This window comes from Camarhynchus parvulus, chromosome 4, assembly GCF_901933205.1.
Source record: "Camarhynchus parvulus chromosome 4, STF_HiC, whole genome shotgun sequence".
NCBI lineage: Eukaryota > Metazoa > Chordata > Aves > Passeriformes > Thraupidae > Camarhynchus > Camarhynchus parvulus.
The window spans coordinates 8,648,459-8,674,529 of NC_044574.1; the positions used below are offsets into that span (position 1 = coordinate 8,648,459).

General features: G+C 40.0%; 1 protein-coding gene and 1 non-coding gene across 3 annotated transcripts in view; both read left to right on the plus strand.

Moving 5' to 3' along the window:
- NSD2 (nuclear receptor binding SET domain protein 2) overlaps nt 1-25,114 on the plus strand; it is a 73,545-nt gene extending 48,431 nt beyond the window's left edge. For both annotated transcript variants that reach the window (XM_030946786.1, XM_030946785.1), the window contains 13 exons: nt 10,855-10,986; nt 12,027-12,150; nt 13,144-13,344; nt 14,026-14,205; nt 15,261-15,417; nt 16,157-16,362; nt 16,829-16,932; nt 17,148-17,417; nt 17,511-17,627; nt 19,411-19,552; nt 20,207-20,313; nt 21,570-21,774; nt 22,676-25,114. In XM_030946786.1, coding sequence (XP_030802646.1) covers nt 10,855-10,986; nt 12,027-12,150; nt 13,144-13,344; nt 14,026-14,205; nt 15,261-15,417; nt 16,157-16,362; nt 16,829-16,932; nt 17,148-17,417; nt 17,511-17,627; nt 19,411-19,552; nt 20,207-20,313; nt 21,570-21,774; nt 22,676-22,941 — 2,211 coding nt within the window. In that variant the 3' untranslated portion in view covers nt 22,942-25,114. The remainder of the gene's footprint in view (nt 1-10,854; nt 10,987-12,026; nt 12,151-13,143; nt 13,345-14,025; nt 14,206-15,260; nt 15,418-16,156; nt 16,363-16,828; nt 16,933-17,147; nt 17,418-17,510; nt 17,628-19,410; nt 19,553-20,206; nt 20,314-21,569; nt 21,775-22,675) is intronic.
- On the plus strand, nt 19,135-19,264 carry LOC115903800. Its single transcript, XR_004060730.1, has one exon.
- Nucleotides 25,115-26,071: the final 957 nt, after the last annotated feature.

The window sequence follows — 26,071 nt, forward strand, 5'->3', positions numbered from 1 at the left end:
CTGGATTGTGTGGGTGGCTCTTAAAAACTTTCCCCCCTTTTGTATTTTTATTTAGCACTTGTCTAAACAGCTAAATATGTGTGTGTCCTGAGAGCATTCATGTGGAGAGAAACTTTCCCAGTATTAAGGGAAAGTTTTTTAAAAATAAACACAGTCAGGTAATGGTGAAAGCCTTGCACAGCTAATTGAGTAGGATGTAATTCTTCTCAACTTTAAATAGATTTAATGATTAACTTTCACATTTTTGTGTTCACTATAAAACTTCTAAGTGTTCGTTGAGGTGCTCTCTTAACAAGTATAGGAAAAATTCTGTGTATTCTACAAGCACATACATCTCCACAAGGTGTATATAGGAGGATTCTGGTCTTTTTTTTCCCTTCTCCTTTCTTTTTCTCCCATACTCTTTGTAAACACTTTGTTCCAGAATGGAACCTGGATGTGACTGTTATTTGTCCAGAACTGTTGTTAGCTACACACCCCTTAAATGTTTGTCCTTTTCAGCCAGGTTCTAGGAAAGATGTGCTCAGTTCGTTCTTGTTTGAAAGATGCATCTTATTTGACATTTTAAAAAAATTTTAAATGCCTTTTGTTGTTATTAGGGGATATTTTTTAAATGGGGTTTATTTGAAATACTATAAAATCAGGCAAGGCCAAATTTTCACTTGATAAATTACTTTGGGAGGGAGATAAGAGTGGGAGTGTGGACTTGTTCAAACAGATTTATAGATGTGACATATTAGAGATTAAAGGTTCACTCCCTTCAAAAAACTGGGCTTTGAAGTCGTTGTAAGAGGGGTGGACAGAAGCAGTGAAGTGTTTATACAGGAATAAATGAATTTCATATGTGCATTTAATTTTGAAACAAAATAATTTTACTTCTAGGCACTTGACTCAAGTCACTTATGTGAAATATGATTTTGTTGAAATACAATTCTTAATGAGCAACTGGTAGGGCCAGATGTGAAAAAGATGCTCAACACTGGAGTCTTCAAAAGCTTGGAGTAGTTTTTTACTGGCTATGTAAGACTTGGTGTAAGCATCCAAAAGCACATATTTGTGAGAAGAGATGCAGATGATGTATTTTAATTTCTTTTTTTACCTTGGCCCTCAACCTCCCAATAATGTAGTAGGTGCCAGTAAGAGTGTAATCAGTATTTTTTTAATAAATAAAAAAGACTTTACATTACCATTACTGCTGGATTATTGGCACACTTGGTGTGTTTGCATGAAACATATCTGCTTTAGCTTTTCAATCAATTTTTGTGATTATTGTCTGGCTTCATTAAACTGGATGAATTTGTTGACAGCAGATAAGTGTCAAAGTATGGTGCAGACCATAGGTACTACTTACAAACTTTGTCGAAGAAACTGTAATCTTTTCCTAAGAGAGGACAAAATAAAGCACATGTGATACTCTCTAAGTTAGCCAGCCTGTCGTTCATCACACCCTCAAGTCTGAGCTGGCCAGCAGATGGCAGCTTAAAGAAGCTTGGGAAAGATTTGAAGAGATGCTTTTATTTTAATTTCATCACATCTTCCTTAGAGGAATTCTTTCTTCCCTTCTGTGACAACCAGTGTCAAAACAAGCTCAGTTCCTGGTTATAGCTACAAATTCTTGTGTTTCCAAGGCCTAACAATGCAAATTATAATAATATAAGCCTTAATACTCTTTTTCTTCATATTAAACAGTGGATTTTTCCCCCCATTACTGATTTGAGACAGATTTCATTTATCTGCATTTTTAATGGGCATTAGCATGTGAACACAAAGGAGAAAACATGTACAGCTCTTAAAAGGTAAGGTGTTTTTGAGGAGGCAGTCATGAGACATGCGCAGCTTGCAACTCAAAAAGTACATCAGCTCCATTTATCATCCCTGGAGTCTAGTTGTCCTAGAATATGCAACTAAAAACTTACTGAAGGTGAAAATAACTGACTTTTTGATCCTAAGAACAGGAAGGAAGAAGGGAATTCTTGTTATTTTAAACAAACTACTGATCTAAAGAAAAAGCAGTTGCTGTTGACCTTGCAGGTTGTTAAACAAAATCACCGTGCTGCTAGCATTTCATTCAAGCTTCCTGCAAATATAATCCTCTCTTCTAAACATTGCTTAAGGATAACTTAATATATAGTGCCACCTTACATCCTGTGACTTAGCAGACAGTTGTTTCCTGTGTTTGTTTCTGTATGCCTATGATTTTATTTTTTTTCCCAGTGAGCAGTCAGGGGTACATTTTTATGGGACACTGCAAGTAGTTGGACTTGTTCCTTGCTAAAGCCTCTAACATTTTACATGACCTGCATCACCCACCAGACCATACAGTTTTGTTACAATGGTTCTATTTTCATGTGGAAAAAGGTTCAAAGCTTCATTTTTGTTCTTTGACAGCACATTCTGTGTAGAAAATTAAGTTTCTTGTGTACTTATTCTCCTCTTGTGTATTACTTAGGCTTCAGAGTGCAGAGAATCTGTTAACTGAATGTTTACATGATGTAGGTTTTTATTCTGCATCCCCTACCAAAGTATCATGAGTATCTGTAGGCAATTTTATACTGTTTTAAAATGTTCTCATAGTTTTAATTAACTTTCCAGGCAAATTCAGAAATGCATAATATCCTTATCTGAAACGTCTAACTCCTGCTAATAATAAAAATGAAACTTGTCCCAGGCTGTCTTTTTTTTGCTATTATAGTACTGTGTACACTGTGGCACCGCATACTTAAAGAATTTATCTAGTCTAGCAGTATGGGCCAAAATATCACTCTTCATTCAGTTCAGGAATTCTTATATGAAATAAAGGAAATGTTAACTGTAACTCAATTGGCTCTGTCAGTTTTTCTGTCTCTGTGTGGGTGCACGATAGATTGTCTTTTCAATACAGCCTGACCTGTTTGAATGTTGCTTATTGACTTACTCTTACATAAGTTGTTCTTAGAGTAAAAAACCAAAACAAAACAAACCCAATCTTCTAGCTGCTCAAAAATAAGAATGAAATACGCAGTTGGGTTTTACCTGTTGGAAAGATGGAAGAGTTTATTTATCAGAACATGCATCCTCCAAGCTTTGTAGAGAGAGCTCTTAGCCAGCCCACTTCCTCCTGGGGGACTGTGGTGTAGAAATCACGGACTCTAAAGTCTTGTCAGGAAGTCTTAGATTGTAACTGAGTCCTGAGTGTTAAGGAAAGTGAAACTTAGTGGGCAACAGCATTCAGAGTTCATGAAGATGTGCCTCTTTAATTGCCTGTGAAAAGATGCTGTGTATCTTATGTATATGATATGTTAATGTCATATGATCGTAATATATATCATGGCAGGTGACCTGAGAGGATGTTGTTTAAGACATCCCTGTAAAAGGTGCAGGTCACTCTTTGTGGGCCCTTTATTTTATAAATGCTGCTGCTCCTGCCCTGGAGGAGACTTGCCTGCCAAGCAAGCAGGAGGAAATAATTTCCTGCCATGCTTTGTTTTCAGTTTATATACCCCTTGCTCTAAGATAAGTGTACGTAGTGGGGTGTGTTTCCTTTTGATGTCCTACAGCCTGCATTATAAAGCAAGTGATGCTCAAGTAAACCAGTGGGAAGTGGGAGGGCTTGCCTTCTTTGGATCTCAGAAAATTTGTCCTTCCGTTGTTTTTGTTGCTGCTTGAACAGAACATGACAGAAGAACTTCATTGTCTTGAATGACTAAGACCAAAGCTTGCATTAAGGCTTAAGAAGGCTGTTACACAAGCATATGTGAGTAATACAAGAAGGGCTTTTATTAGACAGAGTGAATTGATCAAGTGATTTTTTTTTGAAGAAGACTTTTTTTTGGACAAAAATTGCGCTTTGGTAGCTGGAAAAGTCGGAAGAGGTGTGTGGCTGGTGGAGTAGCCACTGTTGGAGCCTGTTCCAGTGTAGGCGCCATAGATGCTCAAATGTTAACAACTTCTTCAATCTATATTTCCAAATTTGTTTTGAGCCTTCAAGCATGGCAGGAAAACCTTGTCTGGATTGGATCTAGGAGAGAGGAAGTCCCAGGGAAGCTGATGAGCACAGAAATGTTGATGTTCATTGTGCAATTGCCAACACACAGTGAATAGTATTTGGGACTTGATTATGCTCCATGAGACAGAAACTTTTGCCTTAGCAAATATTGATTCTGGTCCTTCAGGACAGCCTTTAGCCCGGAAGTGCTTCAAGGGAAGAAAAAAAGACACACCATGACCCTCTCCCCACCTCCTAGGATAACACTGTGCCAGCAAGGATGCCTTCTTAGATCAGCTGTTGAAAATGAAGACTTAATCCTAAATCTAAAACAAAAAGCACATTTAATAGCCAGGTCACCAGCTGATCAAGCAGAATGTTTGCAATTTTTTGTTCTTACTGCCATAGCTTCCTAAATTCCCAGGTTCTGGATTGCATGAGTACCGACACTTTATTTTCAGACCTCGAATTTCTGAACCTTTTTTTCTTTGAAATTACAGAGCAGTGATTTTGCTGGCTCTGGTATTTACTCTGATTTTGGAGCTGTCTGAAAGGAAGGAGACAATTTTAAGTGGAGGGGAAAAAATTCAAGTGGGTGGAGCAAATATCTGCATCAGTATTTGACTTCATCTGCTTCTTTGATTTGAATTTTTAAATTCCAGTCTGTCCTTTCACAGCTTAAATCATGTATCAATATGATTGGATGCCAGCTGAGAATATGTCACTACCTTTTTTTTTTTTTAATAAGTGACATTTCAGCCACCCAGATGTGAAAGGAACAATACCATTTGCAAAGTTCACCCACGTGGTTCTAGAAATATGCAAGCTGAGTGTGCATCCCAACTAGCATTTAACTCTTCCTTGTAAAAAGCCAGAGGGAATGAAGAATTGCCTTGCATTTCTGCCAAGGTGTGTGGCTGAGCCTGAAATCAGGTACCTGGTTGTAAAAAATGCTTTAGAAATTGTAGTAGATGTGGGTTTAGTATTTAGGTGTACTGTGAGAAATGGTTCCCTGTGTTAGTGCTTGTCCTTTCACCTTTAATTGGTGGTGCAGTGAGCTGTGCAGTTAACTCAGGCTCGGTCTTGCAGCTGCAGGACTCGTGTTACAGCTGGAGGAAGTCTTTCAGGAGGAAAACATTGAGGAGTGGTTTTGTACACAAAATCTGTGTGTAGAGTCTTCTGTCAAATTGACTTCCTGCCTGCCCCCCTTTAATCATTTAGAGTGCTTCAGATAAAAGACAAAATTAAGAATATAAACATATAAACTCAGAAAATTCACATAGCTGACTCAGTTTAATTCCTCTCAATGCTGTAGTGTGTTTTCTTATTGTAGCTGTTGTGTAGTTGCACACATTTCCTCCTCTAAGCCTGCTTGGCAACCTCTGTGAAAACCAAACACTTATTTACTCAATATAATCATGCCAAGGAAACTCCATTATCCTACCCACAGTCCTTGCATCTGTATGCACATGTAGGTCCCTTCTGCACATAAGAGGCAAAAGTAGTCCAGGAAGCAGGAAGAAAAAGTAAATATCACCCTTATACTGAGCAATTAAACAGTTACCCAGTGTTCAGCAATGCTTGCTGATGTAATCTGGCTTTGTACATCAAATATTGCAGTGTGCAAAGCATGTTCATTCAGTTATGAATTCATGCTGAAGATGGTTTTTACAAGCATTGTTACATAGTCTTTCTAAAAATAGGTTGACGTTTGTCTGGAAGAATCCCTTAGGCACTTCTTTTCGTTCTTGTGAACAGGGAATTTTAGCATATAGTTCAAAAGAAAATTAAAAATACTTTGGGGGATTTGAAGTCTTTATATGCTGATCCCTGTACCATTGTGGGCCTGAGTAACTGTTCCAAAAATACAGTAGTAGTATAAAATGTATGCTCAAAATATCTTGAGATGAGTAAACCCATTTGTTTAATGACCCATTGCTACAATTTCTGTCTTTTGAAGGGTAAAAATACAATACTAAACACAAAGAATTTACAGAGATGCCAAAACTTTGTCCCAGTTTGACTCAGTAGTTAAGTATTTTTTCAATAATAAAGCTATGGGGAACTTGGAAAAATGCAGTAATGTGTCCCTACATGTTCCCTTTTGAGTTTTATGTGTGTAAGTAGTAAATAATGATGGAGACAAGTGGGAAAGGAAGGATTGCCTTGGGAGCCTGGTGGGAAATTGGTCATTTCTGTGAGTAGCAATGGTATTTGGAACCTCACTAACCCCTGAAGTCAGTTCTGGCCTGCCCCACATGAAGAGCATGGACTGGTTTTTAGGCTGTTTTCCTCCCATTTTCTCACTTGTGTATGCAGGTGCAGAGTTTCCAGTAGAAGGAGCTGCATTTGATTTCTGAAATACCACTCGTGCTCAGTGTTCAGGCAGTGAAGTGTGAAAGCCTCTACAGGCAAATCCTCACAAAGTAATGTTGATGTTCAGTGATTGAAGGGAATGGGAAGGAAAGCCTGACTGATGTGCAGTATGTGAAGGTGATGGTGCTTGCACTGATCCTCACCTCAGCACAGGAAGGGTGTCCTTGTCACAGCAGCAATAACTGCTGAAGAGGAGGTGATGGCAGAGTTCAGGCACAATTTCAGTGCAGAAACGTGGCACTTGCTAAAAGTCTGAAGTGAATAGCCTTGGCTGTTTTCCCCCTAAATTTATGCTCTTTAAAACAGTCCTTTGCCTTTATGAGAAATAAGAAAATACTCCAAATGTAAAGCAGAATAAAATAGCTACAAATTGCCAATTAACATGTTTTGCCATTAATCTAAAGGTTGATTACTTTGAACTCCAGCCTGAATTTCAGAAGAGTTAATTATGTACCATTTTCTTTGCTAGGAGGATTATATTACAAAAATAAGGACAAGACAAGCTTTGGTATGATTACAAGGGAAAGATGTATATATGTAACTTAACCAGTAAAATAAGAAGCCCCCCCAAACCTGACCAGATTTGTATTGAAGGCTGTGTTTAGGGCTCTGGTATATGAACTGTTAAAAACTTCCCCAGAAATGTTGTTTCATTGCAGAGGTGGCTGTGTCACGTCAGCATGAGCTCATTTCTAGCAATCTTCTTGTAAATCATCTTTACTTAGTGGCTGTTTCAATCTACAGGGATTTTAATTGCAAAACTCAGTGTCTCCCAGATGAATCAGAACCTGTTAGGGCTGCTACAGCTTACTGGGGGTACAAATACAGTTTTCCCAACCACCTCATGCTGTTCCTCTCTTAGGTTCTAAGTAATTTCTAAGAAACACTGGATGAAGGGTTGGCTCAGCCTTTTCTCCACAGGCCTCAAGGAACAGATGCTCTTTTACTTCCCTGACATTTCCATTGCCTATTCTGGGATAACTGCAGGAGCTGAGGTGCTGAATTCCAGTTTTCTTCAAAGAGGGAGCTTTCCTCAGAGATGTCTGGTAGACAGTGTGTCACCTTCTGCAAGATACAAATAAGGGTCCAGTTAAATTATCCTAAAGAAATGCATCCCTTTCTTATGACAGGAAATCTGCTACCCTTCCCCTTCATTAGGGCCCTGAGCTGTGAAATCTGCTGGTGAAGTGTGTGTGAGCTGTGTGTGGATTATGGCTCTTGGAGAGGATGCTGAAAGCTCTGCTCATGGTGGCGAGGATGAAGAAATGCATCCTGCAGCCTGCACCAGGCCAGGGCTGTATCACTGAGCTGTGCATGGGTTATGGCTCTTGGAGAGGATGGTTAAAGCTCTCGTCATGGTGGCAAGGATGAGCAGTCACTAAGTAAAGATCATTTACAGGGGGGTATCCCTGAGCTGCTTGTGCATGGAGTGACTCACAGGAGTTGAGACAGCCATGAGCAGGTATCTGGTCTTGTCTGTGTAATACAAAACTGGTGCTTAATAGAGCATTTGATTTGTAAAGTGTGTGAGATTCCTGACAGCTGTAAAGGAGAAATTTTGAAAGATACTCTCAGCCTGGCTGCCATTCAGTTGATGAACTCAGGGTATTTTGTTCATGCTCCATGTGTTGGTATTTGTGCTTGAAACCTGGCAATAATCTGTAGGTGAATGTAAATTGCCAAGATTTCTCTTGAAATGGGCTGATAGGATTTGGCTTTTGTGGTTGCATTTGTGATGTTGGGTTTGATTCTTGCCAGCAGTGCTCCTTTTTTGGCTCAGTAACCATTTAATTTAAATAAAGGGCTGATGCATTTACTCTGAAGCGATAAAATCTCTGTTCTGTAGGAAAATTGATGTCAGCCTGAGGTTCACAAATGCCTGGGATTTTGTCACCCATATCTAGGGGGATTCTGAAAAACTGCCTTCTGCCAACAGGGCTCTCTTTCCATATAGAGGTCTGCATCCTTTGGTTGAACAGTGTATAAACCAAGGAAAATCTTGGGGAACACTGCTTTGACTCATTCTCTTAACTGAATATATTTATCACTGGGTATGTTCTATTTCTCTGCTCTGTTTTTAAAAGCAATGAGCTGGGGGAAGAGGAGCACCTTCCTCAAGGGCCAGGCTCTGTGGCTGTTGCTGCTGGGAAGACTGTGTTAACTCAAGGGGTGCTGCACAAATGGGTTTTCTCTGCATTTAGATATTTTGTAGGGAAAAGGTGGAAAGCTCAGTGTCAGGTTACAGCAAGACTGCTTGTTTTGCTTTGCTTTGTTTTGTTCTGTTTTGTTTTTAAGTGGAAAAGAAATGTGGATCTAAGACCTTCCAGCTTATTTTTCCTTTTTTCTTTTCTAACCATGACTAATTCTGGCTAGTTCAAACAAGAACATAATGAGCTACTAAAAATGTTAGAGCAGTGTGCCACTAATTAATGTTTCTGTGGGAATAGTTTAAACAGAAATGAGCATGTGTGTAAGTTTACTTAAAACCATAAGGGAAATTGGGTTTGTGGTTTTGCTGTGCTCCCACGCTGCCTTCCTTTATCTGCCCCTTCCCAGCAAGAATTTTGCAGGTCACTATTTCACAGCTCCTTCCAGGAGACAGAGATTTCCAGGTGCCTGAAAAAAGCAATAATTTTACCTGCAGTTTCTTTTAACCACTTATGAAATGGTTGGGCAGAATCTCCAAATCACTCCAGTTGTAGAAATTTTCCTAGGTGAAGTGGAAGTATGAATTTGCACAGAGGAAATGAATTTATACCCTTGCAAGAAATGCGGGGGGAAAAAACCCACCAACCAACCAAGAACTGCCAGTCTGATCCAATTTACAAAATATTTTTAGACATGATCAAGGAAAGCAAATGTTAAATGGAGGAATGCAAGTTAGCTGGCATCAGCAGTGAGAATTAATCACTCAAAACCAGTGTTTCTAAAGGGATTTTATAAAAACTAAATCTAGGCCTGGTTTGGTCTTACATTTTTCTGTCTGATTTCAAAATAATCATCTCTGATAAATTTGCACATTACATGGATTGGTTGATAAGGAGGTTGCATGTAGCTGTCTCCAGCATGTGGCCGGGCCATTTTTAGAAAAAGGTGGTTTACTGTAGATAAATATGAGATTTTGTTTCTGAAAACAGAGAGTAAATTCTTCATATAAAGTGGGGTGTCTGTGTCCTGATAAATGGCTATTGGCAAAAATGGTCTCTTAAACAGCACAGCAGTTTAGAGTTACTTTCAGTGCTATATTGAAGAGACTTGGGGAGATTCTTGCACAGCAGAACAGAAGTGGAGAAGAGTGGTATCATGTTGGCAAGACTTGTAATGGGTTATTGCCTCCATTTCTCATGCTTGATTTTTCAACAACTTTTTTAAAGCACAGAAAAGGTTTAGAGAAACCCCTCTAAAATGCTCTAGATGCTGGGAAAAGTCCCCTAGGGAGAAAATTAGAGGGTGGAACAAAAAGGATTGAAACAGGCTTAATTGCAGCATGCTTCCACAGGAGGAAAATGTCTGCTTCCAAGGGACTTTTAATGTAGCTGAAATGCCTGGAGAAGGCATCATCAACTGTGAGCTGCAGTTAGGCAGCCGAGAAGGGCAGGAGGCAGTACTTTTGATGATATGTGTGAATAACCATTAGAATGAGCTGAAACAGAAATTAAGTCTTCCTTTTGCAATTCCAAATTGTGATCCTCTCCTGGAGAATGTACTTAGTGAGGCACAACTCACTGAGTATCATCTGGGGGCAACAGCATGAAATTCTGCATCCTCTGGTGCAATGTGAGATGAGACAAATGACTTGGTTGTCTGTTAACCTCCTTAAATTCTATTGAACTGAAAACTACCCTGTATTTTCTTTTAAATATGTTATTTAGGATGGGTTTTTTTAAAGTAAATTACAACTATTTTTAAAAACACCCCATATTTATTACATCTAGATCTGTTATATGAGATTTATCCATAACAGGGCTATCTTCTGTAATATTTTGATTTTATTGTTGACTGTAATGTTCCTTAAACATATTGAGAGCTGCTTGTTCTTTTCTTCCTCTCTTCTGTATGCTGTTCACACTTCCTTGGAGAATATTTGGGTCAGAGACTTTGCAGCTTGGAGTTTACCAAGTTTCTTTTTAAAAACTGACTGTTGCTCTCTCATAAATCACATGCGCAGACTTTATTCAAGGGATTTGAAGATATCCCTGTGTTATGGCTAGGCACCTCTTGCTAACTGTATCTAGAACTGAGTATAAATAAAATGCCATATTGCAAAGTTTTGGTGTTCTGTTTTGGCTGCTGGTGAGGGGGGTTGTTGTATAATCCTTTTGATGAGACTTCCACAAATGCATATTCTGGTTTTAATCAAGGTGGTTTTTTTTGAAGGTGGGGGAAGCAAAACCAGAAGAGCGTGCCTAAACCTGCTAGTCTGAGTTGCAGTGTGTGTGCTTCCATCAGTTCTGATGCTGTGCTAAGCTGCCTATGTGTGCCTGCTTTCTCTAACACCTGTGTTTAATCTTCAGATCTCTGATGGCCAAGGAGATGAGCGCTCAGAGTCCCCCTATGAGAGTGCTGATGAGACTCAGACTGAAGTGTCTATATCATCCAAAAAATCTGAGCGAGGAGTGGGAACAAAAAAAGAATATGTGTGTCAGGTGAGAGACCTTAGCTGGGCTGTGTTTCCTGAGCTTTCCTAGAAAAGGTCTTTTTAAATATGAAAATGACAATACTAGGCCAGAATCAGGTTTATCATGTGTGTCTGAGATGTCTGTTAGTGATGAGGTTGCCATGGCAGTAAATGGGATTCTTAATACCTAATTATTTTTTTCTTGACCTCCAGTAAATGACTTAGCCTTTCTGCCTGAGTTTCCAGGTCTGTAAGATAAGCATAATTTGTAGCTCAGAAGAAGCACATGAGTGTTGCCAGGTGACTGGTCAGATGATGCAGAAGAGCTGCTGGTTTCTCTGTTAGCACAGAGGAGGAAGCCCAGCCCAGTGGGGTTTGAGCTCTGCCTGCAGCAGGGATGGCAGCACTGCCCTGCTGTGCTGTGCAGGAAGGAAGCCACTGAAAGCAGAAGCCTTTCCTCAAACTGATCTAGAAGAGCTCTTGGGCTATGAAAAATCATCCAGATCAAATTTGTTTCTGTGAGGCTGGGCAGGCAGTTACATTTCCATTTTTTGTACATAGTGGGAATAAGGTTGTATCTGTCTGTAAATGTTGGGTAATCCTTAAATTCTGCCACTGTTGTTGGGTTCATTTTTAGTTATGCATGTGTCCCTGCTAACCACTGATATACCTCCCATAGAGGTATCATTGTGCCAACTGGACTGACTCCCTTTTGCCAAGGAAAAGGAAAGGAAGGATGCTTTTTAACCCTACTCAGATGCATCAGTGTGCTCAGGGAATATTTCTTACAGCTTTTTTTTTCTATTCCTTTTTTTCTGTCAGGTTGTATTTACTCCTGAACCATGGTCTGAGAGGGATATTTCTAGTGGTTTAATGATTCTGTTACCTGTTTCAACTTGAAGCCAGGGCATGTGATGATGCTTGTAAAATTATCTTTCACTTGTTAAATTTGATTTCAACATTGGGAAATGATATTTTGAGGAGCAGTATATGAAAAGGAATAAAGAAAACCGTTTTTTTCCACATATGAACTTTTCTTTAACATTCAATGCCTTTGTGTTGTAAAAGCTGTGTGAAAAAACAGGTGATCTCCTGCTGTGTGAAGGACTTTGCTATCGAGCTTTTCATGTGAGCTGCCTTGGGCTCTCTGGAAGACCAACAGGAAAATTCATTTGTAGTGAATGTACATCAGGCAAGTTTGTCCCTTTCTATTAATTAGAAAAAAAAAAAAAAAGTTATAGTTTTCCATACATTGTTCTAGGATATCCTCCTGGACAGAGTACGTATCCTCAGAGAACCCTTACTTATCCTTGGGATGTGACAGGGTGGGAGTCCATAGAGTACCACTAAGTGTGCCACATTTTACAAAGTTTGCCCTGTTTTCAGTGAGAACTCTCTTGCAATCTGGGTAATTTAATCAGAATGCCATTGCCTTAATAACTGCAGATTATTTGCTTTCTTAGTACAATTAGAAATTAGGTTTAAAATCTGTCACAATGACTTAAGAAATCGTAGAAAAAAGAGCAGTGAACGAAATATTTTAAGTTGTTTTTCAGTCCTTTGTGTGTCTGCATCAGTCTTTTGCTTTTCCTGTTAAAAGACTACCTTATTGCTATTAATTTAATTTGCTTTTAATCCTGTAATAACTGCTTGGAAGTTCTTTATCTCAAAACTTTACATAAGATTTGTGTTCTTGCTCATAAGCTCATTTCAGTACATGCAGTAAACCTTGCTGGAACTGCTGCTTCAAAATAAAGAAAAAAGATTAGAGGATGGTTGTCTTTGGTTTATAGTCCTGCTTCAAATTTCAGAGGACCACAGACAAGACCATCATCCTATTCCGTTGGTTTTAAAAAATTTGAAAACTAAAAATTCCTACTTGTCCTGGCATACCGAGGCTTATAAATAAGAACATAAAATCAGATTGGTGAGGCTTTGGGTGTTGTAGTGTATGCTTCAACTGCAAATAGGTTTGCTTTATTTTATTTGTATCTGAGCAGATCAGTATTTAATAGTAAAGAGCTAAAGTAAATAGATTGCTGCATCAAGTAATGCAATTGATTTGTTGAAAAAAACCTCCTCATACCACAAAAGCAGTTCCCTCATACATAACATGAATTTTAAACACCTCTCTCATGCATTTATGTGTTTGAATATTACATTCTGTTTATCATTTTGCCACTAGGTGTGCACACCTGTTTCGTGTGTAAGGAGAGAAAGGCAGATGTGAAACGCTGTGTTGTGTCTCACTGTGGCAAATTCTACCACGAAGCTTGTGTGAAAAAATTTCATCTCACTGTCTTCGAGAACAGGGGGTTTCGGTGTCCTCTCCACAGCTGCCTCAGTTGTCATGTTAGTAACCCCTCACATCCACGAATTTCAAAAGGTAGTTTCATTTTATGTTTATATGGCTGATGAATTCATTTTATTTATGGCATGTTAAGGTAAAGAATGCGTCCATTTGAGAGCTGCTAGCTGCAGTTTTGTTAGGCATAAATGGACTATCAATTCATTCAGAATTTTTTAAAATGTTGTAAAAGAGTAAGTTTTAGTCAGCTTTAGTATTTACCTTGTTTGTGCTCTCTTTTTAACTAGCTTTCAGTTAACCATAGTTAACTATGTTTTCTTCTCAAGAAAGAATGAAATGTAGAATGTATAGGTGATGAGGAGAGAGGCAAAGCACTGAGGGCAGGACCTGGGAACATACAAACACTGCAGCAAGGCTCGATGAACACAGAGACATTTTGATTCTGTGCAGGTTTTTCACTTTGGGCAACATTTGCAGACAAAATTACATGACTCAGAAAGACTCATGTCTACCCTGATACGCATAATGAAAGCTTTAAATTGTGTGTAAAAAAAACCTGTATACATTCAGTATTGTTGCAAATCCGCAAGTGTTGAAAACACAACGTCTGGGGTTTTGTGTGTGTCTATAGGGTGTCTCAGCACCTCTTTTTTGGTGAAATGACGAATCAGTGTTGTCCCAGAGCACCTCAGCAGTGCTGTGCTTTGCCACACGTGTCCAGTTGTGTCCCAGGGTGACCTGTGAGTTGGTGCTTTGCAGGGAAGATGATGCGCTGCGTGCGCTGCCCAGTCGCGTACCACGCCGGGGACATTTGCATCGCGGCGGGATGCACCGTCATCGCCTCCAACAGCATCGTCTGCACCAACCACTTCACTGCCATGAAGGGGAAAAGCCACCACGCCCATGTCAATGTCAGCTGGTGCTTTGTGTGCTCCAAAGGTAAACAGCTGGGGAGGGAGCTCCTTCTGAAGTGTGGAGTCAAAGCGTTTTGTTCTTCAGCTCAAGTGTTGTTGTTCTAGCAAATCTGTTCGTAGCAAATCGTTAGAAATGTTGCATATTACGTTAGGCTTTGTTAGGTTGTGCTGTAATGTGAAGTTGGCTTATGCTGCTTCAGGGTTTTAAATATCCTTTTTTTTCAGAAATAATTTATTAAAGAATGTTTTTAATTGGGCTTTATCCAACAACTAGAAGCCCAGTTAATTCTTTACAAGAGACACCTAATGAGTATTTTTCTGTTTTTTCCCCTGTGTTCAGTGTACTAAAGCTTTTTGTTTCTTTATTGCTAATATGTAATATTACACCATAAATATTTTAAGAGTTGCTTTTAGTTTAGCAGCAGACTGCAAATTGAATCAGTATTAGTTGTTGCCACTAATTAAGGGTGTTTTGTTTTATCTTGTACGATAAATCTGTTCCTTATTGACAACCACAAAATGCTCAGTGCTGATTAAACTTGTAGCCATGAAACTTTACCTGATTTGTTAACAAATTAACATGCAGCATAGCAGCTTTTAAGCTGCAGCCAACTTTCCATTTGATAATTCGTGGAACAAACTAACAACCTTGTTCCTTCTGCCCCCTGAGGGTGGAAAAAAACTCCCAAAATCATAAGAGAAATGTGTTATGGTTACAATTTTTCTTACATAGAAATGTTAATATATATAAAAATTACGTTAAACATATTGTAGTCATTAAAGTACAGCAAAGTAATTATAATTTGTGCATTATTCTGGCATTTTTATCACCAGCTTGCTTGTTACTTTGCATGTGTTACTAACCTGAGTCTGCCAGGCATTCAGATTAGTCAGGACCTTTTGGCTGCTGTACCCAGCTAAGTGAGGTGTGTATTTGTTGCTGAGGGTCAGCATGTTTTAACCATTTATTTTCTAATTGAACCTACCACATGTGTATCATTTCTAAGCTGTCTGGAAAGCAAAACTTACACTTTGATCTTGATGTTTTCCAACCTTTTTTCCTTTTCTGTGTCTGTGCAGGTGGCAGTTTACTGTGCTGTGAGTCCTGCCCAGCAGCCTTTCACCCTGACTGCTTAAACATCGAAATGCCAGATGGGAGCTGGTACTGCAATGACTGCAGGGCGGGCAAGAAGCTCCATTTCCAGGATATTATTTGGGTTAAACTGGGAAATTACAGGTCTGATGAAGGAATTTGTGTTGTTTTACAGTACTGGCATGTTTAACTAAGGATCATACAACTGGTTGCTCCTGTAGGCCAGCCTTGCTGCACACTGATTTCTGACTCCTCTCTGAACTAGGGACCTCACCTCCTTGCAAGCTTCAGGTTCAAAGATTTGCAGCTTTGCTGTTGCTCCTGGCCAAGGCATTACCCATACAGGACTCCTCAAGTCTTCTGACTTCTGCCTCCAGTGTAGGAGCCTTCAAGCCCTGTTTGTGTCAGAGATCTCTGCCAATAAATTGGTGTAACTGGTAATTGGCTAAGTTACTCCCTTGCAGGCTGGGACATCAGTCACTCAAGTTGTTGGTGTTCCACATTTGGATGAGATTTAAGTGAGATAGAGGTGGCTGGGGTTATCCTTAAAACATTCATAAGTGTTATCAACCTTCTCTTGATTTTTAACAATTACAATATTTGCAGGTCTTGTAAAGATGATGGTTTTGCTACCCAGACACAGGGAGTCCTGTGTGTGTGCTTACCTTGCAGGCAGGTGAAGTCCCACAGATCTGAGTGTCAGACTTTCCTTTTCTAGTCTTCTCTCACTCTCTACTAAGAGAGGGGACAAAATAATCTTAATCCTCTTGGATCTTGGAAATAATAATCAGTTACTGCTGTTTCTAGTGATTTTGTTAAACTGTCTCTTGCAGAAAGAGCTTGACTAAAATGCTGTATTTTTTTATTTGTACTTCTGTGCTAGATGGTGGCCTGCAGAAGTTTGCCATCCGAAAAACGTTCCCCCAAATATCCAGAAAATGAAGCATGAAATCGGAGAATTTCCTGTGTTTTTCTTTGGTTCTAAGGATTACTATTGGACGCACCAAGCACGGGTGTTCCCTTACATGGAGGGAGACAGAGGGAGTAGATACCAAGGGATCAAAGGAATTGGAAAAGTCTTCAAAAATGGTACACAGCTAAAAGTAAACAAAAATAATCCTGGGATATGCACGCTTTGCTTTCTTCACACATAGCCTTGGTTTTGAAATTTTGTTTTACAATATTGAGTTAAAGAAACATGTGGTGTCCTGGGCATCAGTCACTATTACTGTCTTTAATGAAAACATTGTTTTAATGTTTTGTAAAAGACTGGCATCTAACTGGAATTTTATCTGATGTTTTTTGCTTTCTGGAAAGCTTAAAAAAGTACTAAGAGACTGGGCTCTTTCAGATTCCCTCAAACTGGGAGACTGAAAGAGTAGAATTAGTACATCTATTAAGAACAGTAATACTCCAGAAGCGTTGATTGCAAGAAAATTAAATGATGGGACTAGGACAATGCTTTGTTTTAACACACAAGGGAATGAGCAAGTGAGTTTGGGGAGGGGAGCAATCCTCTTTCTGGCATTTCTGTTGATTCTGCAATCTTTTTCAGCTTTGCAAGAAGCTGAAACTCGATTTCGAGAAATAAAACTACAGCGAGAAGCCAAAGAAACCCAGGAGAGTGAACGTAAACCTCCACCATACAAACATATTAAGGTAAAGTTTGAGACAATGGGTACTCAGAGGTTTGAGCTGAGCAGTGAGACAGGGTCAGATTGTAATGATGGTAACTGTGCTTTTACAGTCATGAGATGGTGAAATTTTGCTTTTGTTGGAGTGGTGCAAAACCAAATTAGCAACCACCGTGTAACTCTTGCAATAAAACTAACTGTTCTAAAGTAATACTTTCTCTATTTTAATGTATTTTCCAGGTGAACAAACCTTGTGGCAAAGTGCAGATCTACACTGCTGACATATCTGAGATTCCCAAGTGCAACTGCAAACCCACGGACGAGAACCCGTGTGGCTTTGACTCGGAGTGCCTGAACCGGATGCTGATGTACGAGTGCCACCCCCAGGTGTGCCCGGCGGGGGAGCGCTGCCAGAACCAGTGCTTCACCAAGCGCCAGTACCCCGAGACAAAGATCATCAAAACTGATGGCAAAGGCTGGGGGCTGGTAGCCAAGAGGGACATCAAAAAGGTAGGAATTGTTCTTTCCCAGCAGAGTGGGTGAGCTGCCATGCTGTTGGTGGGTTTGGGATATACTTCACTAGTGATCCTTGGTGTCTTTCAGGGGGAGTTTGTCAATGAGTATGTGGGAGAGCTGATTGATGAAGAGGAGTGTATGGCAAGAATCAAATATGCACATGAAAATGACATCACCCACTTCTATATGCTTACTATTGATAAGGTAGGGTATTTGATGGTGTTTGCCATTATTTACTTAGAGCCTTATTTTGATCACTTTGGTAGGGCACTCTGCTACCTTTGACATTCTACATTTTCACATACTCACAGTGTTGCATCTTCTGTGCCTGCTCTCTCCATTCTATATGTACATAATGAATCTCCTTAGTTCTGTGTTATGTGATAAATTACATATTAAGGTCTACAAGTTGTGCTTTGTTGCTTGAAGTGAAGAGCAGTACTTACCTGCACCTGTAAGTACAAAGTACTTACCTGCCTAGTCTTAAAATGAAGTTTGGGGAAATAGTAGTGATACAGTGGAAGGAATTGCTGTTAGCAATCTTTTACTAAAATTTCAACAACAGGAAATAAAATTGATACTTGAGAGAATGTGGAATAGAATTGTGAAGCTGTGTCCTATATAGGGCATTTAATCTTTTTTGTAGCCATCTGTCCCTTGCATTGTTTATGGCAAAATCAGGCTTGTGCTTTTGTAGAAACTCTTTTCTGAAAGCACTCTCTGTTAGTAGCCAGCCAACCCTCCACAAATTGATTCACTGCAAATTATTGCAGCAGATTAATTAACACACCAAAATAATTCAGCACCTGTGCCTCTGTGCTCACCTCTGAGTATTTTGTTCCTTGGGAGAAGGAGAAAGTGAAGAACCTGGACAGCAGGAGTTGTAGATTATCTATATCATATTGCTTCAGTCCCCAGACAGCTAGTTAGGAGAAAAACAAGAGCTGGCTGCCAGTCCTGCAATTTTTTCAGTCCCAACCACCATTCTTTTTCCCAGGGCTCTTGCTCTGTATTTCCACAGCTACTGTTTCCACAAGTCCTGTAACTGAGGAGTTCTGCACAGGAGTTACCACCACAGCATGGTGAAACCACATTTCTCTGAACACTTCAAGTTTCTCACTCCTCTGCTAGATTGACATGCAACATCAGTGTGTTAAAAATCTGAACTGAACATGTATTTGACTCTTAGTGTCATTAATAAATGCTCACTGTGGGTCTGTCTTGCCTAAACTGCCAGTGCCATTATGAGGCTGAGCTGCCCATGCAGTGAAGTGTGGTACACAGAGGCATGACAGTCACACATGTGCATTATAAAAATCAGCTAGAAGGAAACTATAATAGTACTTCATAAATAAGCAAAGCCTTCTAAAGCAGCTCTGCAAAGAAACAGTTCTGACAATTTCAAGCTTTATTTTATTTTGTTAATGTCTGGTATATTTCATAGAGATAGAAATTTAAGAGCAATTGTTTGTAGGAATAGGATGTTTTTAGCTTACCAAGAGCTTATTTGCATTTAAACTAGGCTGATTTGGGGAAAGAAATCTGGTGAGAAACTGGTAATCTCTGGAAGTAATCATGCATTTGGTAAATGCCATAAAGTACCATACTTGCAAATGCCTCACAGCTCCATGAATGCAAAGTAAATGGTAAAGGACTGAGTTTGAGTTTTGAAGCTTCCTGGGGAAGGGGGTTCCTTAACATGCCCACCATAATGCTCACAAGAACACTCATCCTGCCCTGTGGCTGTGATGGGTGCTGGGAAACATGAGCTAGAGCATGAGTATTGCTTTGGGAGTGTCCCATTCCAGGCCATATGGGACACTACAGTTTCCAATACAACATGTACCAGCAGCTGGCTTGTGTGCTCTGGGTAGCAACACCATATCAGCTCTGAATGCAGCTACTGAAATCAGTTATGGATGATTTTTATGGTTTTTTGTGAGGGGGAGAGCCAAATCCTTCAGTTTGTGGCTGGTTTGTTCTCCAGGACCGAATTATTGATGCTGGCCCCAAAGGAAACTATTCCCGGTTCATGAACCACAGCTGCCAACCAAATTGTGAGACCCTGAAGTGGACAGTGAATGGAGACACTCGTGTGGGGCTCTTTGCTGTGTGTGACATTCCTGCAGGTACATCAGCTCAGCTGCCTTTGCTTTCATTCTCTCCGTTAAACCTTTTGTGCATTTGTTGGTGGGACAGTCATGGTTTAACTGATTCAGTGCAAATATTTTTGTAGAGGACTCAGCACGCAGAGGAGATGGGCATTTGTGATCTTTGTGATGTTTTGTGATCACTAAAAATCTTTCTGATTTTTAGTATTTTTTAACTGTGAGTCCCATGGCTGCTTTTTGTTCCTTGTATCCTTAGCAACTTTGTGTTTTGGAGCTCTCAAATGCATAACAAGAACATAATAAACTTAAGGAGTGGATGTAGGAGGCTGTTCAGAAGTATCTGTTTTTTGGTTTGTGTACACACATGCTCACACACATACCTATATCTGTAGCTATATCTAGCTGGATAGATGGTTGGATATAATATGTGTGAAGGCGAAACACAAGCACAGTTTTGTGAAGTCAAACAAATTTATTTTAAAATGTAATTGCATAAGACATCATGATGTATGGGCATCTAGTCAATCATTGTCAGTGCTTATAAGCAGTAAAGAGAGGGAAGATCCTATGACAATACATCACCAAGCAAGTCCCAAACCAGCAGACAGCAGCAGTTGTATTTGTTTGCAATAATTTTGATGAAATTTGTTACCTTGTCCTTTTTACACTCAGGGACGGAGCTGACTTTTAATTACAACCTTGACTGTCTGGGCAATGAAAAAACAGTCTGCAAATGTGGTGCCCCAAACTGCAGTGGATTTCTTGGGGACAGACCAAAGGCGAGTAATATATCAAGTAATACATCAAGAGATTTTGACAGTCTTGTCAGGGGAAGGGTTGTAGAAGCTTCAGACTGACTAAGAATGTGCCTAATTGGGGCCAGTGAGATTATTCTGACATTCTAGTTTATATTTCCCCATTTAAACCTTACAGTATGATTATTTTGCTAAGATTCATTTTAAAAAATTGAGTTGAACTGAAGAATAAAAAATGTGAGTTTTGAATGTGGAAAAAAAATTACCAAAGTATATCAAGAAATAATCTGTATGAATCCTGTCCAGGTTAGTTTGAAACCTGTAATCCTGCAGAAGTTGATGGAGCTTCCTGAAGGGCTGGCATAGGAGTGTGGGGGAAGGCACAAGTACCACCTCTGGATGTTGGAAAGTTGCACTTTCCTCTGGTCCTTCACACTGCTCAGTATCAGCCACTTCAGAGGGTGGACTGGGAGACTTCAGAACCCACACAGCTGTTTTTTGTTAGAAGATGGACTTAAAAATTTTTAAGGTTTCACATAAGCCTGTGAAGATTTACACAGACAACCATGAAGAAATTCAATGTTACAGTTTAGTTTTATGGGTCTGTCTTCATTGGTAGATAGAATGGCTAATTTAAAAGAAAGTAGATAGTGATTACTGGGGTGAGAGGGAGGGAATGATGGTAGAGATGTCGAGAAATCATCCAAACTTTATATGATTTGGTGAAGAAGAGTTAAAGTACAAGCAGCACTTGAAAGCTGCTTCTGTGCATGCAGCACAGAATTGAAGTCAGATTGAAATGGGGATAAGGTTTGGTATATTCTTTCTGTCATTAACTACACTTCCTGAAGTTCTGCTGTCTGTTCCTTAAAGAAAAATGGGGGCAGGTTTTAGTAATTCCAGCATGAGTGTTCACAACTGGAAGAGAAAAATGCATATTGAAGTGCTTGGTGGTGCAAGTACATAATGAGGATAAATTAGCCACAAGTAGATTAGACTGGAATTTGGAGACCTTTTGTCAGTGACAAGAAAATGAAGGGGGTTTGTTCAGTAGGAAGGTCCTGCAGGGAGAAGATCTGGTTTCAGGATGACTTTTCTCAAGGGTCAGTGTAGGTTTTTGTCAGCACAGATCAGAAGAGTGAAGCACTGGGCAGGTCTGCCCCAAGTCAGGTTCTTGGCTGTGTGCACGGTCTGCCAGGTGTGCCAAGACCTTTGCAGGGTTGTGTAACATTTTTCCTTTGCAAAACTGGCATTTACAGATTTATATCTTACTCTTTTAGAATTCTTCCACTAATGCCTCAGAAGAAAAAGGCAAAAAGACCAAAAAGAGAACACGGAGACGCAGAACGAAAAATGAAGGGAAGAAAGAATCTGAAGATGATTGTTTTCGTTGTGGTGATGGAGGCCAGCTGGTGTTGTGTGACAGGAAATCTTGTACTAAAGCTTATCACCTCTCCTGCCTTGGTTTGGTGAAACGTCCTTTTGGTGAGTCTTACACTTGTATAAATAACTTGTGCAGGTACCTCAGTTATTGCACTGAAACCTTGTCAGGGGTGTCATCCTGAACATTGGGTTTGTATGGCAGGAATTTCATTTGTGCATCATATGGGAGCAGTTCCTCTTGGATTTGAAGACCAAATGGTGGCTTCCTCCTGCCTCCCTGGCAAAATGAGGCATTTCTTTTACAGATGTAGGTAATTGAGCACATCACCTGGTAGGAGCACCATGGCCCTGCCACAGAACAGTTGATTATACCTAAGAAACACATGAAGCCCTTTGAGCTCAAGCCAGAAGAGCAACAGCAGCTTCTGAAAGAAGGCAAGTAGGGAAATTCAGAGCAGCAGACATCAGGTTGCAGTTCCGGATATCACAGGAGTTACCTGGTTCCAGTCAGCCATGTCAGGTGAGATAGGAGGAGGGGAAGCAGGCAAAGCCTGTTATCCCAGAAACAGATAAAACAAGGACTGGTAAAGTATGCTGGGGCAAAAGAACAGCTGTAAGTGAAGCACAGCAGTCATTCCTGAGCAGGACTGGCAACAGACAGGGAGACTGCAGTAAGAGGGGGCAGCAGCTGGCTGGATGTTTGGATGCTCTGCCAGCCTGCAAGTTCTGTAAAATGCTATTGAATGAAGCCTGAGTCATTTCTTCTAGCTGGAGCTGACTGCTGTGTTTGAATGAGGGTGTGTCAAGTCTGCTCCTTGCAGCTGCCAGCTGAGCTTTACAAGTATGATGTGGCATTCTGCGTGTTGGGATCAGCCCCGGTAGCTGCTGTCATTTGCTTTGTCAGGAAGGCTGTGCCTTGTTCAGCTGCTCCAGCACAAAACCCCTTGAGGAGATGATGCCGTGTTTTACTCCCCATTAATGGGCTCTTTGGTTTTGATTGCAGGGAAGTGGGAGTGTCCTTGGCACCACTGTGATGTTTGTGGCAAACCTTCTGTTTCTTTCTGCCACTTCTGTCCAAACTCTTTCTGCAAGGAGCACCAAGACAGGACAGTGCTAAATTCCACCTTGAATGGACAGTTATGCTGCTCTGAACACGTTCTCGGGGTGGATTCTGTGGAAACTCAGAAGACTGAGAAACCCCGCAAAAAACTGAACAAGTTCAAGCCCAGGAGAAAGAGGAATAGATGGATGAGAGCTGAATGCAAATAGTCATGGACTGCAGTTTCTACTGCTAACACTATCTTGTAGATAAGTTGTGAATATGACCAGGGAAGGACACAATTTTACGTATATTCTGTAAAGGTTACAATGGGTGGGGGGGGATTTTTTTGTTTTGTTTTTTATAAATCCACTGAGCCAACCACAGCAGTCTTCTGCTGCTTCTGCACTGATAACGAACTGCATAGTTCAGCAAACTTCAGGACAAACCAAACATTACTCAGCATTACAGTTACACTTGAATTGTTACGAATGTAAAATGTTCCCTCCAAAATACTTTGCAGGTTGGAGGTAGGTTAAAATCAAACCAGGTAGGCGTAAACATAGTTTTTTGAGATAGTATTTGTCAACCAACAGATGTTTAAAATAGTATATCCTTGAAAGAAGTTGTTAGTTCTCAAGTCCTTTTGAGTAAGAAGTGGCTTGGTCTGTGGTCCCAATGAGATTTGCTTGCCTTGTGTGTTTCTGAGCAGGTGCTTGAATGCCACTTATGACCCAGGTGTGTCCCTCACTACAGCCACACACACAACAATTGGTTTGTGCCCTTCAAAAATTATTCTTAAGCAATCATGACCATAAATATCCTTCCACCAAGAAATGTGGTGTGTGGTGGGAAAGGCACACCCTGTACCAGAGAGGAGGAATCTGGCTTTGCAAGAGATTTTTTTCTATACTGTTTTTTCCTCTATTTCATCCCAGCAAAATATGAAGTTACTTGATCTTGCAGAGCTGTGCAGATCTGGACTTAAAGGGATATTGTCTTGCAATCTAGGCCCAATACTTTAGGATTTTTGTGTCTTAATAAAAAGAAACCTTTCAAAAGCTGTTACTTGGAAAAAATTACTTGTTTGGGTTTTTTTCGCAATGGCAGGTAAAATGCAGACGCAAACTTTTCTTTGGAATGCTTGGAGTCCAAGCATTTCAACTTTGTGATAATGCAAGAAATACCCAAAAAGGAGCAAAACCACCCCCATGAATGAAACAGAAAGCAAAACTTGAATAAAGTGCAAAAACTAAATTCAAAACAAGTAAAAATGAAATAGATTTTTGAAGCAGCATGTAAGAATTTTGATGTGAAATTTATCCTTACTCTGTCCCTTTGCATAGAGTTCATATAAAGATGGCTACTTGACAGACTGAAATTTTTTGTTACATTTCTGGGAGCTCTGCTCTTGACTGTCCTGTCCCAGCTGTGTTGTGTCAGCAAAGCTGTTTTGAATTCCTCACCCCCATTAGCATGGGTGACTCACAGTGAGGTGAACATACAAGACTTGGTATTGACAGAGATAATACTGGAAGTAGGAAAAAACAGTAAAGAGAAACATCTGTGCCAGTTTTCCTCCCAGTGCACATCCTTGGTGTGTGATCAGGCAGCATCCCAAGCACATTTTGATTTTTGCCATTGTGACCCACCCTCCATAAGCACCTCCATGTCCACTGAGCCATTTGTGTGTGTTCTAGCCTAGTTTGCCCTTCATAGTGCAGGAACTCTGTGTAGCCCTTTTGAAAATGAAGCCTTGCTCCATCATGGAAGTGCATGGTTTTTTTCCCAAGGTATTTCTTCAGGATTTGATTTAGTTCTTGGAATTGCCAAAACCCCCATTTATTCCCAACATATAAAAAGTCTGGTTTTATTAGAAGATATTAATTGGAAGAGGTTATAAATGTTGCATTGCCCTATGCTGAACACTTTGGTTTCTGTTTTGTGACCAAAATGCTTTGTTTTTTGAATCAGTTTTTATAAACACTGTTGGAAGGTTAATTTTTTTTTTAATAATTTTGAAGAAATAGCAGAGTTCAAAATCAGGGGAAGTGTTACATGTTTGCATTTTTTAAAATGATATGCCAAGCCTTGCACTTAAGTTAAAATTCAAGATTCTTTAATTCATTTTGAGGGAAACTTTTTCTCTGCCATGGGGCCGAAGAACAGTCCTGTGCATAAAATCAAAACCAAAAAAAATGATATTATGGATGTTTCTTTAATATTAGGATTCAAGGGAAGGAAAATGAGGTCAGGTAGTAAAGCAGAAATGTTTTCCTCATTGCTTTAAAACAAAATGAAGGAATTTGATGTCATTGGGACCACTCTTTGAATACTATACCATGTAAGGAAGGCTTTGTAAGAATACCTTTAAATAAGTTATTATAAAATTTTTCCTTTACATTCCATTGCTTTCATAATTTGTTAATTTTTTTTTTAGTTGAGTTGTTTTGTTTTTGCTCTCCATGTGTAACAGCTCTGTCACTGTGGAACTGTGATGCCCCAGGTCCCAAGAGGCAGATCCCCACTTGCAGAAGGCACAGCCTGTGGTGCCAGCAGCCCTGGGCTCTCAGGGGGCTGCCCAGCACATCCAGCACAGCAGGATGCAGGACAGACACCCCTTCTGTCTGTCTGTTTGTCCTTCTGCTTCCTTCTACCTCTCCCTGCTCTGCTGTGGGCCCCGGGAGCTCTGCATCCCTGGGGCTGCAGACCAGGAGGGCACTTGGGAGTTCTGGGAATTCCTTCCTGAGCAGGAATGTGCATCAGATTCTCTCTCCTTGATACCCACTGGCCATGAGAGCCCGTGAGCTCAGCTCAGGCACTCAGGTGTGATCTGGGAGAGTTTTGGTTTCTGTACCAGGACAGGTGGGCTTTAGGTGCATTGTAATGAAGGCTTCTGTACCTTGCTCTGCAGCCTGGGAAAGCAGGCTGAAGTTTTGTTTAAAAAAGAAGACAGAAGAAAAGTTGTGACATTGTTTTCCTTCTCCCACTGTTCAAATCCAAGGTAAAAAGAATCCTTAAGACTTGAGCTTTCTCATGATGCAACTCAGTACTTTTTAGCATTCAGCAACTTGAAGGATTTTCTGCTATAAATTAATCTAAACAACATTAACTGTGGCATATTATGTGGCCTTAAATGATGTTCTTTGTGTCTTGCCCATCAAAGTACCAAAATGTCTTTCCTTTTTTAGCAAAAGCTGATACATGACAGCCAATTTCAGAATTTGTTGTTCTTTTATCACATGAGCAAGCATGGAAACAATTTTCAGTTGAGTATGTTAGATGTATTTTCATACAACCTAGGAAAAGTAATCAGAGTAAATGTCTGTTTTGTTCAATAGCTTTGTGTTCATGGTCAGG